The following is a 17,171-nucleotide window of genomic DNA, read 5'->3' on the forward strand; positions in this document are numbered from 1 at the left end:
CATGTCCATAAAAGAGCTCCATTGAAATTCATTTTGTTGGAGGTTGACATCTTCAACCCACCGCAGCTAAATTGACAGCTGCTCTTCTTCAAAATGCATATTTCTGCAATCAACATCAGAACAGCATTAATTGGACAAATATGTCAGGATTTGGTTCCATTTGCTGGTGTCTCTCAAGCAACAGTGAGCAATACAATACAACATACAGCAGACAATATATACATGTATAAACTTGTACAATACACAATAAACTTGTTGTTTCAGTCACAAAGTCACACAAAGGCTCTTTGTGCACGTGCTGCTTCGGTGATTCAATGTTTCACATCCAGACGGACAGCAACCAGAGCTACAGCCGCTGTAAAGCCTGTCGTTATGTGGACAAGGATATTTTCTAGGCTACTACAAACATTGAGAGGACACGCCAAAGGCAACATCAGAGGTGAAAAAAGCTGGTGGTGGCTGTTAAATTATAAATAATTGCTATGCTCTGGATTTTAATTACATTTCGGTCATAAAAGCGTAGGGAGACTGCTCTGTGACGCACGGTGTGCTGTAATTGATTGGAGACTGATTGTAAAGGGGGAGGGGGTTGACTTAACCCAGCGGTGTAAGAGTCGACAGGGATGATGAGGATTATAGGCTAACAGGTCTGCACCAGAGTCTCTTCCCATCCGAAAGTTCATGCGGTCACCCGGTTTGAATAGACCTTTTTTTTTTCAAAGTACTCCCATGGAAAGCAACATGTAAATACAGAGAATCATAGCCAGATAAATAGAGTGCCGCATAACATAATACGTGTCTCACCAGAAAGAAAGGGTCATGGTTTATTGCAGACATTGTGGAACTGAAAAAGCAATTTATTTTACGTCCATTTCAGTTGTGCGTGTAGCATAACCTTTGAGTCCTTCATACACAATGCAGCATGGGCTTCTAGTATTTCAATTATACCAAAATGGAATTTACATCATATGGCAAGAGCGATGTTGAGTTCATTATGCTGTTGTTTAGCTTGTGGAATGAAAGGTCAGCAGAATGGGCTTTGTCCCGCAACCATCTGCATGGTTTACGTTTGCACTTTCAGGGCAAAACGTTTCACTTTTTTAATGTAATTGTGTAAATTGGGGTTATTAAATTAATTATATGATTTAAATTAATGTTAAAAGTACATTATCTTCTTAATCTTATAACCTTCATCCTGATCTTAATGGAAACATGTAATTATTGTGTACTCCCAAGCAGAAGAACCCTCAGGTTTTGAAGAAGCCCATGATGACTTTGTCCTTTAGGCCACCCTAACTCTACAATTGACAGTTTTTATTAGGCCTGCATTATGTTCTATTTTGCAACATTGTCATGATGTAATTGTGACAAGAATGCATGTGGACAAATAATTTAGCTTTTAAACACATTCTGTCTCATTTTACTCACCTAGTATACCTGGAGTCTCTGTGATTCTCAATTGGGACGTAAAAAAAGCAAAATGCTAAACTTGTAATTAGAATGTAAAGATATGAAGATATAACAGCTTCATAGCCATTTCAAAGACAACTATACATATATATATTTTAGAAATATTTTCTAAAATTAGAAGCTAGCAGAAGATTGTCTTGTCTTGGAATACCACTTTGTATCTCAAAATGAGAAAATGAGTTACACTGCCCAGGAGGAAAATGCAATTAATCCAGTCTTCCTTTTTAGACTGATGTAATGCTAAATAAGAGACTAAAACAGTATTTTGAGGAAGCATTGCTTTCCGACGAAAATTCATTTGGTAACAGTGCCATTGTGAATTCATCTTGGTGCTATGTTCCTTAAGTAGTTGATGAATGTCTCATTTTTATAGGACTTAGGGCTTTTTATTTCACTTTTATAGGACTTAGGGCATCATTTTTTACCTGAAGGGGAATTGCAGATCGTTTAGGTCTTAAACTCGAAATTAAATCCAAGGAGAGAACACATTTTCTTTAAATAGACCTGCTCAGAGTGAGTTATTGTGGCAGTGGTCTTACCAGAGCCCTGACCTCTGTGCCTCATTAATCACACACACACGTGGGTGAATTTTTTGGCCGGCAAACACAAGAGGGCCAGTATACCCGACAAGCCTACCTTTCTCCTCATCTATAATAGATGTGCACATCCACTGCCACTTCTCCCAAAGCCACAAAAACAAGGTAGACCCATGCAATGGGCTACAATTCTGGCTGTTTGACAAGCAGCCAAAGATAAGTAGTGTACCATATTATTGTGACCTGAATCCATCTTCAGGAGATCTAGTCTCCTCCAGCTGTGATGCACAATATATAAGGTGTGTCCAAACTTTTGGCCTGTGTGTATAGATATATATATACAGTACAGGCCAAACGTTTGGACACACCTTCTCATTCAATGTGTTTTCTTAATTTTCATGACCATTTACATTGGTAGATTCTCACTGAAGGCATCAAAACTATGAATGAACACATGTGGAGTTATGTACTTAACAAAAAAGGTGAAATAAATTAAAACCTATTTTCTATTCTATTTTTTTTTTCAAAATAGCCACCCTTTGCTCTGATTACTACTTTGCACGCTTTTTGTTAAGTACATAACTCCACATATGTTCATTCATAGTTTTGATGCCTTCAGTGAGAGTCGACCAATGTAAATGTTCATGAAAATAAAGAAAACAGAAAATGAGAAGGTGTGTCCAAACATGGATGCATGTTCTGTATATATACATATACATATATATATATATATATACATACACACACACACACACATATATATATATATATATATATATATATATATATATATATATATATATACATACATACATACATACATACATATATATATATATATGTATATATCCTATACTAATTAATACTGCTTTTTCCAAATTAGCTCTAGACTTATACTCAAGACATTCTGTAAGCCAATTGTTGGTTTGATCATGGGGTTTCCCATCCTCTGTGTTATTCCAAATTATAGAATGTCCTGTTATGTACAATGTGCACTACACATTCTTCTTCAAATCTTTCTAATGTAATGTTTTGTAATAATCTGTAAATGTGTTAAAGGTATATGCTATAAAGATTTTGATCGAACAGAAATTAGTGGAAATATATATGTAACAATGCATTTAAATGGAATTGTCACAACCGCCGTACCACCACTCACCCACAGGGGGCGCCCAAATACAAAGAAGATATCCCATGCAGCTGTATTACACGATTTAGGCTTCTCACTCAACCAGTCAAAGACAAATACTCATTCCAAGGCACAGAATTTGTTAGGGGTTGAAGCAAGACAGCACCAATGAAACAGAATTGTCTGCAATACAAGTGAACCCAATTGCAGTAGTGCGCAAATGTACTGCAACTTTTACTCTATGAATGTGAATCAGGTAATACTGCAGCATCCAATGACATTGGCATCTGCACAGGGAAATAAGGAACAAACAAGGAAGAGGCACATTGGAAAAAAGGAGGTGAGTAGGATCAGACTTACATGGGATAGGGCTGTGTTGATCTGAGATCAGAAGTCATTGATTGAATAGAATGTATATCATGTCACTGTCTTCCCATTCCCATCATGTGACAGGAACCCCCCTCCAGATGGTCCTAGGGTGGAGGAACCTGAAATGCTTAATGATGGATGGGTCCAGGATGAAACACCCTGGGATCCAGGACTGCTCCTCTGGTCCACAGCCAGTACAGCAGACCATGTACTGCATCCTACGGCCATGATGACAAGCATCCACTAGGCAAGGAGGGAGACGTGAACATGAGGGTGGATTCAGAGGAGAGGTGACAAACGGCTTGAGTTGGGAACAATAAAAAACGGGATCCGGAGTGGAGCAAAGTGCTAAAGAGTAGGTGATGGGACTGACATGGAAGAGGACACGGTAGGTACCAACGAAACATGGGGATATTTTCTTCGAGCCACAGATGCTGAGTGGAGAGCCACGACCGGTGAACAGCATGGTACATTCGGCCAGGGGGTGACGACAGCAATGCTGTCCTACGGAGCATTTTGTGGCTGTGGTGATGGACGACCGGGCCTGCCAGTGCCGGATATCCACATTGGTGTCCTGGCGCTGGAAAATAGGCAGTTGGAAACCATAGCACACATCAAAAGGGCTGTATCCTGCAGTGGCTGAGAGGTGAGGGGTCTTACCCAGTTCGGCCCAAAATAAGGGCCAGGAGGACTGGTTGGCTAAGGCGAAACGGCAACGGAAGCGTCTGAGTAGAGGTGAACTGAGGGCCATGCAGGCGAACAACATGGGATAATAGAAGAGTAGCATCTGACTGAAAACTCAAGCCGGGTTGATCTCAGATCAGGTCGGCGCTGATTTAATAGAATGGGAATCACCTGTCACTGTCTTCCTGTTCCCATCACGTAGCACCAGAGCGTCATGTGACAGAATCAGCAGATCTATGGGATTATTGTAACGTGACAGATGTTTCAATAAATCCATGTGAATGGTGCCTAAATAATCCTGATAAAACAGAATGACGCAATCAATTCACCATGTTCTGAAGACACCATGGTGTTTGACATAGGCATGCCAGGAGTCGTGCCTTGACTGGGGGGTACTGTCATTGACTGACGTTGTGGGGTACTCCGGATCTATGTCTGGACCGCAGTTTACTGTGTGCACTTGCTGTTATCAGCATAAAACTGCACGTTTGTATCATGTCTTTGCCGAGTCATCTTATGCGATATGTCTTGTCCTCTGTTGCTATGCATGTTCTGTTCCATGTTTTGTGAATAAATAAGTTGTGCAAATGTGTTCTCCACCATCTTCACCAGCAGTGGAACCATGACAAGGTCTAATCAAGATCTTATCACATCTCAATTCATTTTGCAGATCTGTGTTATTTTTGCACATTTCTGCTCATTTTGCATAAGTTTGTCTTGTCTTGTGTGTCCTGTTTGAAATACCCAGCATATCCTCTTACAAGCATCCTGCATGGTGTTGTCCTGTTTGTCCTGATTTAGTGAACAGAAGTTTGACTTTTCTTTCTAGTCCTGTACAGTTTTTAAGTTTTAGTTTTAGTTAATACAGTTTAGTTAAGTATGTATATACATATATATTTCTTTCTTGTGTGAAACAGCATTTAAATTCACGATGTATACTGTATACTGTACTGACAATAAACCTCTCTTGAATCTTGAAGAAATGAACAAAATACCAGCCAACACTTTCATAAGGCTCAAGCTGAATATACTTTATAGTTGAGTATATATTTCCAAATCTTTGGACTCATACAAATCAGTGAAAATAAAACCACAGTTTATCTAAGATGTAATTTTGTTAGTGTAACAAGGCATTGATCAAATATTGAGAATTGCCGAAGTTTTCTTATTTTCATTCAACAATGACATTATGTATACTGAGAAAGAGACTCTGTTATCCCTTTGTTATCTGAGCAGCAATACAGTAATGTTCTCCAACTGTAAACATTCATGTATTTCTTTACAGTTGGGAGAAATCATGTAGCACATTTTGTCACACAAATGCTTTTTTCACTTTTTCATGTACTGACTCGGGTGCCTGAGACAAAGTATTCAAAGTGAAATTTAGTTAAAATACAGACCCCCAAGGTAAAATAATACTCTAGTGAATGCAGACTTGAAGCACTGTAAAAGCACTGTTAAGCACAAAACATTGAGGGGAAACCATGTCCAATCTGTATAGCAGTGGGGGCAGTGGTGGCCTAGCGGTTAAGGAAGCGACTTCATAATCAGAAGGTTGCCGGTTCGAATCCCGATCCGCCAAGGTACCACTGGGGTGCCACTGAGCAAAGCACCGTCCCCACACACTGCTCCCCGGGCGCCGGTCATGGCTGCCCACTGCTCACTCAGGGTGATGGGTTAAATGCAGAGGACAAATTTCACTGTGTGCACCGTGTGCTGCTGTGTATCACATGTGACAATCACTTCACTTTTTACTTTAGCCACGTGATCATAAAATAACAGACTCATCTTCTTAGATTTGACCACCTTTTAAAGTAAAGGTTCACCTGTTAAAAAACTGACTTAATGTATAACAGAGTGGACTAAAAAAATGCAGTACAGTAGAGATCAACAAAATGTTACAGTTCAGAGTAAGTTATGTACAGTTACAGTAAACAATTTATAATAAAAAAAAATACAACATGCATTTATTCCGAAACTGATAATGGCTGTTCTTTAAGGCATATGGTTTAGCTTTTCAAAAACAAAATCTTCATAGAGAAGTAATGACCAGCACAGAGCATGCAGCTCCAGATGCAATAAAAAATCCCTGGACACAGTTAACATACAGGGGCAGTGGTGGCCTAGCGGATTCGTAATCGGAAGATTGTGGGTTTCAATCCCGAACCGCCGAGGTGCCACTGAGGTGCCCCTGAGCAAAATACCGTCCCAACACACTGCTCCCCGGGCGCCTTTCACTTACATGCAGTGATAGCCACTGCAACACAATGGCACCCTAGCAAGCAAGTGTGAAATTCTTTGGAACGGTGTTCTAAACTGAACAATCTGCGTTTTCAGTCAACACATTCATTTTCAGCCATTAATGGTGGCAATGTTGCAGTGAGAACTCTCTGGCAGGTGATCCTCCAAGAGCAGCACTGACAGAACCCCGCTTTAGAAAAATAGGATCATGACAATGACTTTGATTTGGTCTCTGGTTCCCTCTGGTGGCTTCACAGTTATGTTTACTATAAGAATTTAAAAGCAAACATGAAACTGCTCTCTTGAAAGCTAAATTATATATAGTGTAATAATATAACGTATTACATAAAGTGTATCTTTCGAATTGATACAGATAAATCCAGGTAAAAGAGAAACAGCACAAGACTTCTAGAGGGGAAGTTTGATGAGGATTTGGACGCTGCTTTTTGAACCGCTGGGTTGGTCTACCAGCTTCTGCTTTCAGGTCTGCTCAGTATGCCCTCTGGCTTTGATGAACCCTTCCCCCACTCAGCCAGCGGGCTCATGATGAAGCAGTCCAGTCGGATCCTCTTGCCTCCTGGCCAGTAAAGAGACACAGTGTGATGGGAGCTGACAGGGTGGCATTATTCGCGTTCAGTCATCTGCACCGCTCCATTCCCTGATGAAAAAGCTTACTCCTCAGGGAAAGGGTTATTTACTTTTAAAGTTTGATATGCTCCATGGAGCTGCTCTCGCTTGTCCAGTCAAATTTGAAGGCTTTCTTATCTTCCTCTCTTCAGCAATTCACACCTCCTGTGCCTGTAGGTGGACCCCACAAAGGCTGAATCTCACATATCCTTCTTCTTGTGGTACCAGCATAAACCATCCCAGCACTTCCATTTTCTGAATCAGAGGTGACCAACACCACCAAATGTAATTATCTCTTCATATACATACTGTTTTGATTTGTAATTTTTTATGTCAAGTTTGATTAAAACTAATTTCATGATAGAACAAATCAAGATCTTTCATAGTGAAACTGACAAGAATGAAAAGCGGTTGCAGAAATAAAATCACATAAAATCTCATGATAAATGTAAAAGACATTCACGCCATCTACTGGTTAAAATGCATCATTAAAACAAAAACGATTAGACATTCCACTTTCATTGTACACTCTATTATTTTTACAGTCATTATTTTTAAGCTATACCTAATTACAGGACTTCCAAAATACTTATATTTCAAAACATCAGTACGTCAGTATAACTTTAGCAATCTGGTGTCATAAAAACAAAACTAAGAATGTGACTTTTACAGCAGTACTAAAGCGCAACAGCTATTCTTCACATTTTACGGTGCCACTCTGGACCTTTCATTAAGCTGTCAGTGACATCCCTTAATGCGGCCCAACACGGTTGCTGGCCGGTGTGTGAATATTGGACAAAAGGCAGTGCCATAATGCTCTGTGGCGTTTTCCATTGTGTGCATGGCATTGTAATTATCTGAAGTGAAAAGTGTAGCAGGCCCCTGAGTGTTACTGAACTGCTGCGCCCAGCTATTTAGGTCAATAAAACGGGATTGTTAATGTCATGCGTTTCAATTATACTGCACAGCACAACTATAGAATTTAGATTAGTTCATGGTATTTCTCTAATGAATAAAAGTAAACGATCTTGACATGAAATATGTATTACAATACATGTAAATACATATAAAATTAGACGCTTCCAAAAATATTTCTATGGCATCATTTCCAATGTCTGATATTTGTTTTCTGCTAATTATATTAATCTAAGGTTTGAGCATTAACCTATATCATCCTGACTTGATTTTCAATTACTCTAATGTTACATTTTTCAATTTTTTTACAGGTTTTTTTTGGGGGGGGTTGGATTGAAATGTGATCAGTAGTTTATTTAAGAACATAAAGAGCATGTTATTTTATATACATATAGCATGTTGCACTGGCACGTGTATGGTCTGCATGTATGTGTATGTGTATTATTAATCTAATTCGGTTTGTGTGAATATAGTGTATAAAATATAGAAACTTTTGTTGTAATGTAATGTTAATCTAAATGTAATTGTTGTGGATCAGCAAAATTGTATCCATGGATAAACACGCATTTACAAAATGACACATATTCATTCAGCCCCACGACCCACAGTCAGGGACTACACTCCCTACTGGTTCCCTGTTGGTCCCGCGTAAGTTTTTACTCTCATCCGAAATGTCTCCGCCCCGCTGCGCGCGCATTCCGCTCATCGCCATCTTTAAACCCCAGAAGAAGCTCCGGTCCGCTCCGCTCCGCGCCGGGATCAGGCTACGCACGCAGCCCGCTCCGGGCTTCATCTCTCCCCCTCCTGTGCTTCGTTACTGTACAGCTGGCGTTAGCAACACGTATTCAGTTCCATCTGGTTTTACCAGGATATCTTAGACACAGCGGAGGTTATGAGTTTTATACGGCAGTGGTGACATCTACGACACATTATTGGGGAAAATAACAACGCAGGGGGCGCTGATAGTAGCTAGCCTAGCAACTAGCCAGCCAGCTAGCTAGCTAGCGGCGCTCGGAAGGCGCCCACTAGCGCCTTTTTGCGTCCTCCGCTCCGCTGCCGTCGTACCCGAGTGCGTGGCTGCAGTAGGCCCTGGCCGGAGATGAACGGAAGATGTCGGTTTCGGGACTGAAGGCCGAGCTGAAGTTTCTAGAGTCAATTTTCGACCCGAACCACGAGCGCTTTCGAATTATCGACTGGAAGCCGGATGAGCTGAGCTGCCAATTTAACGTGACCGGGGAGAAGCTGCTCATTATCCACTGCAACATCACGGTAAACGCGGGGGGAGCCAGCGCTAGCCGAGCTAGCACAACACTTAGCGCAACGCAGCTCGTAAACGTTGCAGTTGTTTTGCCCGACAGACACTCGTAATAATAATTATATAATAATAACACAATCTTCCCCGCCAGCGCGGATCGTGACGTGAAAAACTCAGCTCAAGGTAGACGCGTTTGTGTTTTTTTTTCTTTCTGCGTGTCTCTTCAGTGAGAGGAAATCTTTCCTCGTTCGACCAGTTTAGCTTGAAACGGCTCAGATAAAGATATATATATATATATTTTTTTTTTTTATTCTAGTCACAACTTGGTTGAATCATTGACGTCGCTCGGTCATTTTAACTCCGAACTGCGTTTTATTTGTGTGTGTGTGTGTCCGCCGGATTAAACGGAGCGCAGTGGGCTCGGTAAACAGATCCGTCTGCGGACGACCTACCGATTCACGCCGCGCACACGGCAGGTTATAAAACACCGACCGGAGGTGCGCTGCGACGTCCAGCCTCGCGTTTGACCCGGTGGGGGCTTGCTTTTCTGGGAACATCGGTGGCGATCTTAGCGCCCTGGTACAGCGTGTACTTTCACTGACAACAATAATAACCGTTTACACGTTTTCTCGATTTCACTTTTCGCCTGGACTTCCCCTGTGCCAATTCAGGCTTCAGTGTTTTGGTAGCCGAATTTGCAAGTATGGGATTGTGTGGGTAAACTGAAGGTTTCATCACTGGGCTGCAACCTTTAGGATTGACTGACGTTTTAAAAAAAAAAAAATCATATGCCTATGATTTCATAATCTATGAAAATTGCCTTTTTTTCTCCAGGAGTCGTACCCCTCAACTCCCCCGATATGGTTTGTGGACTCCGATGACCCAAGCCTTACCCAAGTGTTGGAGCGGCTCGAGGATGTGAGGAAGGGCAGCACCCTGGTAAGATCCCTGCCCCTGAGTTTACAGGAGGGTCTTTATTAAAATTATAATCTGTTTTGCTCGTGTTAATTGCGGAACCCATCACATGCTATTAAAGTGGTATGTACCACAGTTCAGTTTTGAATGCAAATCTTCTTAATATAATATTGCACCTGTTCTAAATGCAGACGATGTTTCCCCTGATGCAGCGTTTCATACATTAAAGAAATAAAGGGGCCAGGTTGCATCTCAGCAGGAGCCACCTATTCGTTCTGTATGGTAACAACACAGTGATGGCCTGCTGTTGGCAGCCACAGCTCTGCCTGACAGACTGCTAATTGTCGGCCCTGATCACCTCGGACTTGCTTTTGTTTTTCCGTTTATTTCCCTTTGTGTGATGGTCATTTAACGTTGCACGTCATCGTGTGTACCTGTATTTGTGTAAGATGTATGCCTGTCTTGTCTCTGTCCTCCTAATGTTTAAGCATGTTCTTAGCAGGTGGTGTTTTTGTCCCGTGATTCACAGGAACTGCCTCGGTCACGTTTCACAGAGCCATATGTCTCATATACGGGGGAAAAAAAGAGGGAAATCTGTTCAGTGGAAGGAATGCAGGTTAGAGAGAGAAAGTGTTTGCTGAGGAGAACATGGCTTTGTCATGAGAACTCTCGTGATTTGAGGCCACCGCCGGTGTGTTATGTCTCTGGACTATTTTTTTATTTTAAGCAATGTAGCTATTGTATTAGGTTTGCTGTTATCAGGCAACTTCTGTGCCACGATGAATGATGTAAATAAATTGACACGAAGAATTCCATGTCAGTTAAATGCTTCAGGCTGTTAGGGTTGTACGAGGCATTGTCTTGTATAAGAATTAGAAGATGATTGGTGATGTCTTCTGTCAAATGTAGCTGGTAGGGGTGTGTATTGGCGAGTATCTCATGATACATGGGTTACGATATGATTATATCATAATATATATAGTCATACTGAACATATTGTGATATTCTACACAGCTGAAATACAAGATGCTGTGTACGAAAACATAACTCCGAAGTGAATTTTGGACCAAATTTGCATATAAAATACAAAATATTGATATTCGATGTATCCTTGTATCGATACATCACCAATAAAAATATCAAGATATATTGCTGTATCAATATTTTAACACACTCAGCAGCGGCTGTGACAATGAGTGTAAAACTCTCCCCTTCCCGCCTTGCGTTGTGAGTGCCCCAGGGCACATCAGTTAGCTCCCTGCCCTTCTGAACTGGGCTTGATGCTGCTGTCTTCTCTGCTCATGCTGTACAGGTGCTGTTTTAGCATTTCTTTTTATGTAGGCTGCCGTAGAATTGTAATGCTTCCAGGGGTTGGCAGTAGGCTAGGGATGCGTCGCTAGTGATGGGTTAATGGCCCACTAGAGAACAGGTGGGTGCAACTGTGCTTGGATTTTTTTGGGGGGTATTTATATAGAACTCTGTCTGAGGATTTCATAAAGAGTTTCACACATCCGCAGCTTTTTAACCTTTATTTTACATATACAGATTTATTAGATTGTAGGATGTATTCTATATTCTGTATAACTGTTTGTTTAGGAATGTAAGGCTCATTTAATTCTTCAATGAAAACTTGTCAAAGAGATGTTACCTCCTTCACTGTCAATCAATGATTCATCTGCATTTCTAGGTACTCTCCTGGCAAACTATATCATGACAGCTAAGTCTAATGTCATATAGTTATTGTCATGGTTTTGCTAAATAGTTTCACAGTATTGATTACTTCCCCATCAAATGTCTTGATTTGTCGATAGTACCTAATTAAGGCAGTCCAAAACAAATGTTCATGACTTTTACCTGTGCTTTACAGGATATTCTTTGCATTATGTACCTTCATGTGCACATCGTGTTACTGCAGAGTTCAGGATGGTCGTGTTATGTGGGATATTCATTTGGATCTTATGATATCCTAATGAAATTGTGTTACTTTTTATTTTGTCGTATCAAACTATTACTTGGAGGGTAAAAATAATAATTTGCCCAAACCTTGTGTAAATGACACCTTCCATTTAGCTTATATGTACAATTAGGAAAATATTTTTGGAAGGTTTGAGTACAGACTTTAATATTTAAGAGATACGGTAAATAAAAGCATGTAGATTTAATTTGTGTTTGACACTATTATTGTGCCTTGTCAAGTGACTGGATGATGGAAAAAATTTCTGTTTTGTAGCTCCTGCAGCAACTGAAGAGGCTCATTTGCGATCTGTGCCGCCTTTACAACCTTCCTCAGCACCCAGATGTAGAGATGCTGGACCAGCCTCTTCCTGCCGGACCTGTTAGTCAGGACCGCAAGGCAAGCCTCTTCTGTCCTTTGCTCACTATTTGGTCAGATCTTGCATTATCAAGTTTGATCAAGCCCCAAACTGAGTCTCATACCTGCGATACTTGAAAGCATGCAAACAGGAAGTGGCAAACCTACCACTCAGTTCTTTATGCTCAGCTTCTGGTCTTTGTCATTTTCTGATGGGACATCACTTCTTCACTGGGGGGCAGTGGTGGCCTAGCGGTTAAGGAAGCAGCCCCGTAATCAGAAGGTTGCCAGTCCGAATTCCGACCCGCCAAGGTGTCACTGAGCAAATTACCGTCTCCACACATTGTTCCCTGGGTGCCTGTCATGACTGCCCACTGATCACCAAGATGATTTACAGCACTACTGATTGTAAGCCACCCTGGATAAGGGCGTCTGATGCCCTTTTCCAGGGCGACTTACAATCAGTAGTTACAGGGACAGTCCCCCTGGAGACACTCAGGGTTAAGTGTCTTGTTCAGGGACACAAAAGTAGTAAGTGGGATTTGAACCTGGGTCTTCTGGTTACCCACTAGGCTACTACCACCCAGTTAAAAGCAACATTTTGTTGTGTGCTGTTCGTCACAATGACAATCACTTCACTTTCAGTTTCACCATACTTAACCACTTTTATCTATCATCCTTCTTATTTGCCACCTAGCAGGTGTGATTAGAAATTAAAAATTACAGCAAAACTTGCAGATGGAGATGTGGTATAAAGCTTATTTATTTGTTCATTACATTCAGTTTTTGAAACCTCTGTATGCTTTATGGGCTTGGAATGTATGAAAAGAAAACCAAGGTAGAGTTAAACGTCTCCTCCTTTTTTAGCATGCCACCACAGATGAGGTGACATCAGAAGAAGAGGAGGAAGAGGAGATGGGAGAGGTAATCTTTAGACACTAGATTACTATGCATTATGTTTTTAATTTGAATTGAAAATCAAAATATTATTTTCTTTCCCGACAAAGGACATTGAAGACCTTGACCACTATGAGATGAAAGAAGAAGAGCCAGTAGGAAAAAAGTCTGAAGACGATGGCATTGAAAAGGAGAACCTGGCCATCCTGGAGAAGATCCGCAAGAACCAGAGACAGGACCACTTAAACGTGAGTCGTCGTACATTTTAACGATGCACTTTAACATAGATTCTGCCTTACTCGTTCCGTCCAAAATTCTTTGCAGGTTGTACTAAATATACTTGTTGGAAATGGAGCACTCGGAGGTGTGTGCTGTCAGGTGTGTGACTCTGCTGCAGCGGAGAGTGGGCAGTCTCGGCAGGGCTGTAACACATCGTGTTCTGTAGGGTGCTTCTGCTTCTCAAGCTTTTATTTTTGCGCCATTCTCTCTTCCTTTATCATCCCAGCTGACATTAACTGATTATGTGAGCAAAAACACTGTTAACAAGGAAAATAGTCTGCTTATGGTCTGCAATCCATGTCTGAGCTTGGCTTACAGAAAAGACCTGTTAACGGAGAACATTCATTCTGTCGTTAAATTGGAGCAGTAAATAGGTTAACGATATCAGTTCTCTTGTTAGATCACTAACCATTCGCAATCAGGAATACCTACAAAATATTGTATGAATATTGTGACATTTTGTGTAGTTGTGTGTTTTTACATGCCAAGCCTTAGGTTAATAACCTAAGAGTACAGTACGGAAGAATTGCAATTGTGCAAAATTCGAACCGAATATTTTTTCCTCATTTGATTCCGATCGCAGTATGTTGTGTTGTCGTGTAGTGCTATTTGCAAATGTTGTTTGTCAGTTTTCTCTGCTAGCTGTTTTTGAAGACAAAAATCTGTTTTGTTTTGTTTTTTTTTTGAGGGGGGTGGAGGTGACTAGTCTTTCTCAGGCTCTGGTCTTATTCGGTTTGTCACAAAGAACTCTGTGGCTGATCCAGCTTGTCTGTTGCAGGGTGCTGTGTCTGGATCAGTGCAGGCTTCAGACAGACTGATGAAGGAACTCAGGGAGATCTACCGGTCTCAGAGTTACAAGACAGGTTAGTAACACTGGTGGTTTGCTTAGTCAGTGCTCTGGTGCTCATTAACACAACACACTGATAATGAACAATGATATTTGCATCGTGGAGATTTGCTTTTTTGACAAAAGTGAGGCTTCTAATGAGGTTCGAGATTAGCCACACATTTTGTATCGATGTGCTATTGACATGATATCTTTCTCACAGGAATCTACTCAGTGGAGCTGGTGAACGACAGCCTGTATGAGTGGCACGTCAAGCTGAGAACGTAAGCATTAATTACACCTTTGACTAGCTGACCAAATGATTGTCAACATGCCACTCAGTGCCTCAAAATGAATTGAAATATTGCTGAGCAGGGTGGATCCAGACAGCCCACTGCACAGTGACCTTCAGGTCCTGAAAGAGAAGGAGGGGATGGACTATATTCTGCTCAATTTCTCTTATAAAGTGAGTTCTCCTGTGAGGCTTCAGTTTTTTTTCCAGTACCTGACTAAGCGATTGAAGGCGATGACCAGATTAGTGTTGCACAGTTTTTTTTTTTTTAGTTTTTTTTTTATAAATAACTTTTGTTTTTTATGCAGGATAATTTCCCCTTTGATCCACCATTTGTACGGGTGGTCTCGCCTGTGCTCTCGGGAGGGTGAGTTGCTGTGCCTGCTTGGTGGGCATTTTTTTCTTCCATCTCTTTTTCCATTCTGGTATGACCAATTCCACCCAGTTCTTTAAAGGGAAGGGTGGCATTTCCTCTTCAGAGGCATTTCTTTGTGTGTGAGTGTATGCGCGTGAAAGAAGAACGAGTCAGTTGTCTCATGTCCTGTTTATTTCAGGTTGTACATTTTAGTTTTGTTTGTAAATGAAACAGTACTTCTTCAGAAACTCCTGTCTTATTCTTACCCCAATGCAGTTACGTCCTTGGAGGAGGTGCCCTGTGCATGGAGCTTCTTACTAAGCAGGTTTGTCAGTTGTGTTTCTGGGATACCTGATCCTTGGTTCTTGCTTCTGTGTTAATGTTGCACAGTACTTTGGTGCATTGTTTTCTGAGTGTGTGCTGCTGTGATTCCAGGGCTGGAGCAGTGCCTATTCCATTGAGTCTGTTATCATGCAGATCAACGCCACTTTAGTTAAAGGAAAAGCCAGAGTGCAGTTTGGAGCAAATAAGGTAAATGTTGAATGTTTTCTTTGCCAGATGTGCAAAAGGCCTGAGCTGGGGTTTTACTAGAGTAAAATTGGCAACAGCAGTTACGGTATGGTTCACAGGTATGGTTTTTAATGAATATGAAGATCATTATCAGTATTGTTTTATAATGTACCCAGTGCCACTGACTGCAAAGGCCACTGTGATATGCACAGTGAGAAAAGGATGGAATTATGATGATACTCATCAAACTGAAGTCTTTAACCACTAGCATCCATGTCTTTTCTTTTTTTTCTTTTTTTTTTTGTTTCAGAACCAGTATAATCTTGCCAGAGCACAACAGTCATACAAATCTCTTGTGCAAATTCATGAAAAGAATGGTAAGTTTAAACAGATTAATTAAGAACGACAGCAAGCTGTTATCTTTTTTTCCTACCTGTGGCCAGAATTTAGAACAGTTCAAATACAGGGCTTGAATGAAAACAGATTATTCTGATCTCACTTAAAATCTAATTAAATTTTGAGGAGGCGACTGTATGTATGCAGTCAAGTCTTTAACCTGTTCTTAGTCTCAGTGCGTGCAAGGTGACATAAAAAAGAATTCACACCAAGTAAAATTTTCCTAAGTAATTTAACATGTTTAATTTTGGTTCAGTATTAGTATGAACGGTTCTGCATATTTGTTGACTGGCTCTTGGGATGTTTTTTCACTGGTTGTCTCTTGTCTTGCAGGCTGGTACACACCTCCCAAAGAGGATGGGTAGAAGAGGAACAGGTCTCCATGTCTGAATTTGGACTGTCTTGACATCTACACCTTTCTTTTTCATTTTACGTTTCTGTTCTTTTGCTAACTGGACTTGTCTTTCAATTTGGAGTATGACCCCAAACTGGTTTGACTCATCCTCGTAATATGGGAACCAACGGGTAACTGCTCTGAACTGACCACCTCATCTATAACACAGCAAGGAGTGCTCTTTCTCTCTCTATCTCTTTCTCTATCCCACTCACTCTCTCTCCCCCAGCCCCCATCTGTCTTTTTTTCCTTCCATCCTTCTTTCCCTCTCTGAGCTGACATGCTCCTACCCGCCCCATATTCCCCAGCCTCCTCTGCTTGCTTCCAGTGTTCTGAGGAATGCCCATGGATTTATAGACAAGAAGTCAGTCTCTTGTTCACTTCCACCCCTCATCTTCCCTCCCCCTGCATTTTATTTCACATTCAGCCGAGGTTTGCTGGTGTTTAACCGGCTGTTGTCTAACATTTTTTCCAGCCATGGACTGGACATTAAAACGGCCACTTTGACGCAGACTAGGTTTGGATTAAGACGACTGGTGTTGGGTGGTGTGACATCACTCCGCCTTGTTCTCTGTGGATGGCTTCTGTGATGTCTGTTTCTGTGTCATTTCTATATAATGCCAAGATTCCATTGGAATAAAATGCTCTGAGGCTAACCCCAATGTTTGCTTAAGCCCTAATGTCTGCACGAGCCAAAAACAAGCGGAGGAGAGGAAGGACACTTGAATGAAGGATATCTTGTGAAGAATGTTGGAACGATGACCCCTCAT

The 17,171-nt window shown here is 41.1% G+C and overlaps 1 protein-coding gene and 1 long non-coding RNA gene across 2 annotated transcripts; both read left to right on the plus strand.

Moving 5' to 3' along the window:
• The first annotated feature begins 322 nt into the window (after positions 1-322).
• On the plus strand, positions 323-4,946 carry LOC114766273 (uncharacterized). The gene is made up of 3 exons (XR_003742767.1): positions 323-439; positions 3,392-3,475; positions 3,589-4,946. It is a non-coding gene; the product is annotated as an uncharacterized LOC114766273 (long non-coding RNA).
• Positions 4,947-8,678: 3,732 nt separating this feature from the next.
• On the plus strand, positions 8,679-17,063 carry LOC114766250 (ubiquitin-conjugating enzyme E2 Q2-like). Its single transcript, XM_028956925.1, has 13 exons — positions 8,679-9,240; positions 10,061-10,165; positions 12,372-12,494; positions 13,320-13,376; positions 13,460-13,597; positions 14,407-14,491; positions 14,678-14,738; positions 14,830-14,920; positions 15,055-15,113; positions 15,378-15,426; positions 15,537-15,632; positions 15,922-15,988; positions 16,341-17,063. Exons 1-13 carry the CDS (start codon positions 9,082-9,084, stop codon positions 16,370-16,372), a joined length of 1,122 nt encoding a protein of 373 aa, XP_028812758.1. The 5' UTR covers positions 8,679-9,081; the 3' UTR covers positions 16,373-17,063.
• Positions 17,064-17,171: the final 108 nt, after the last annotated feature.

The sequence above is a fragment of the Denticeps clupeoides genome, chromosome 16, assembly GCF_900700375.1.
Source record: "Denticeps clupeoides chromosome 16, fDenClu1.1, whole genome shotgun sequence".
In the NCBI taxonomy this organism is placed as follows: Eukaryota; Metazoa; Chordata; class Actinopteri; order Clupeiformes; family Denticipitidae; genus Denticeps; species Denticeps clupeoides.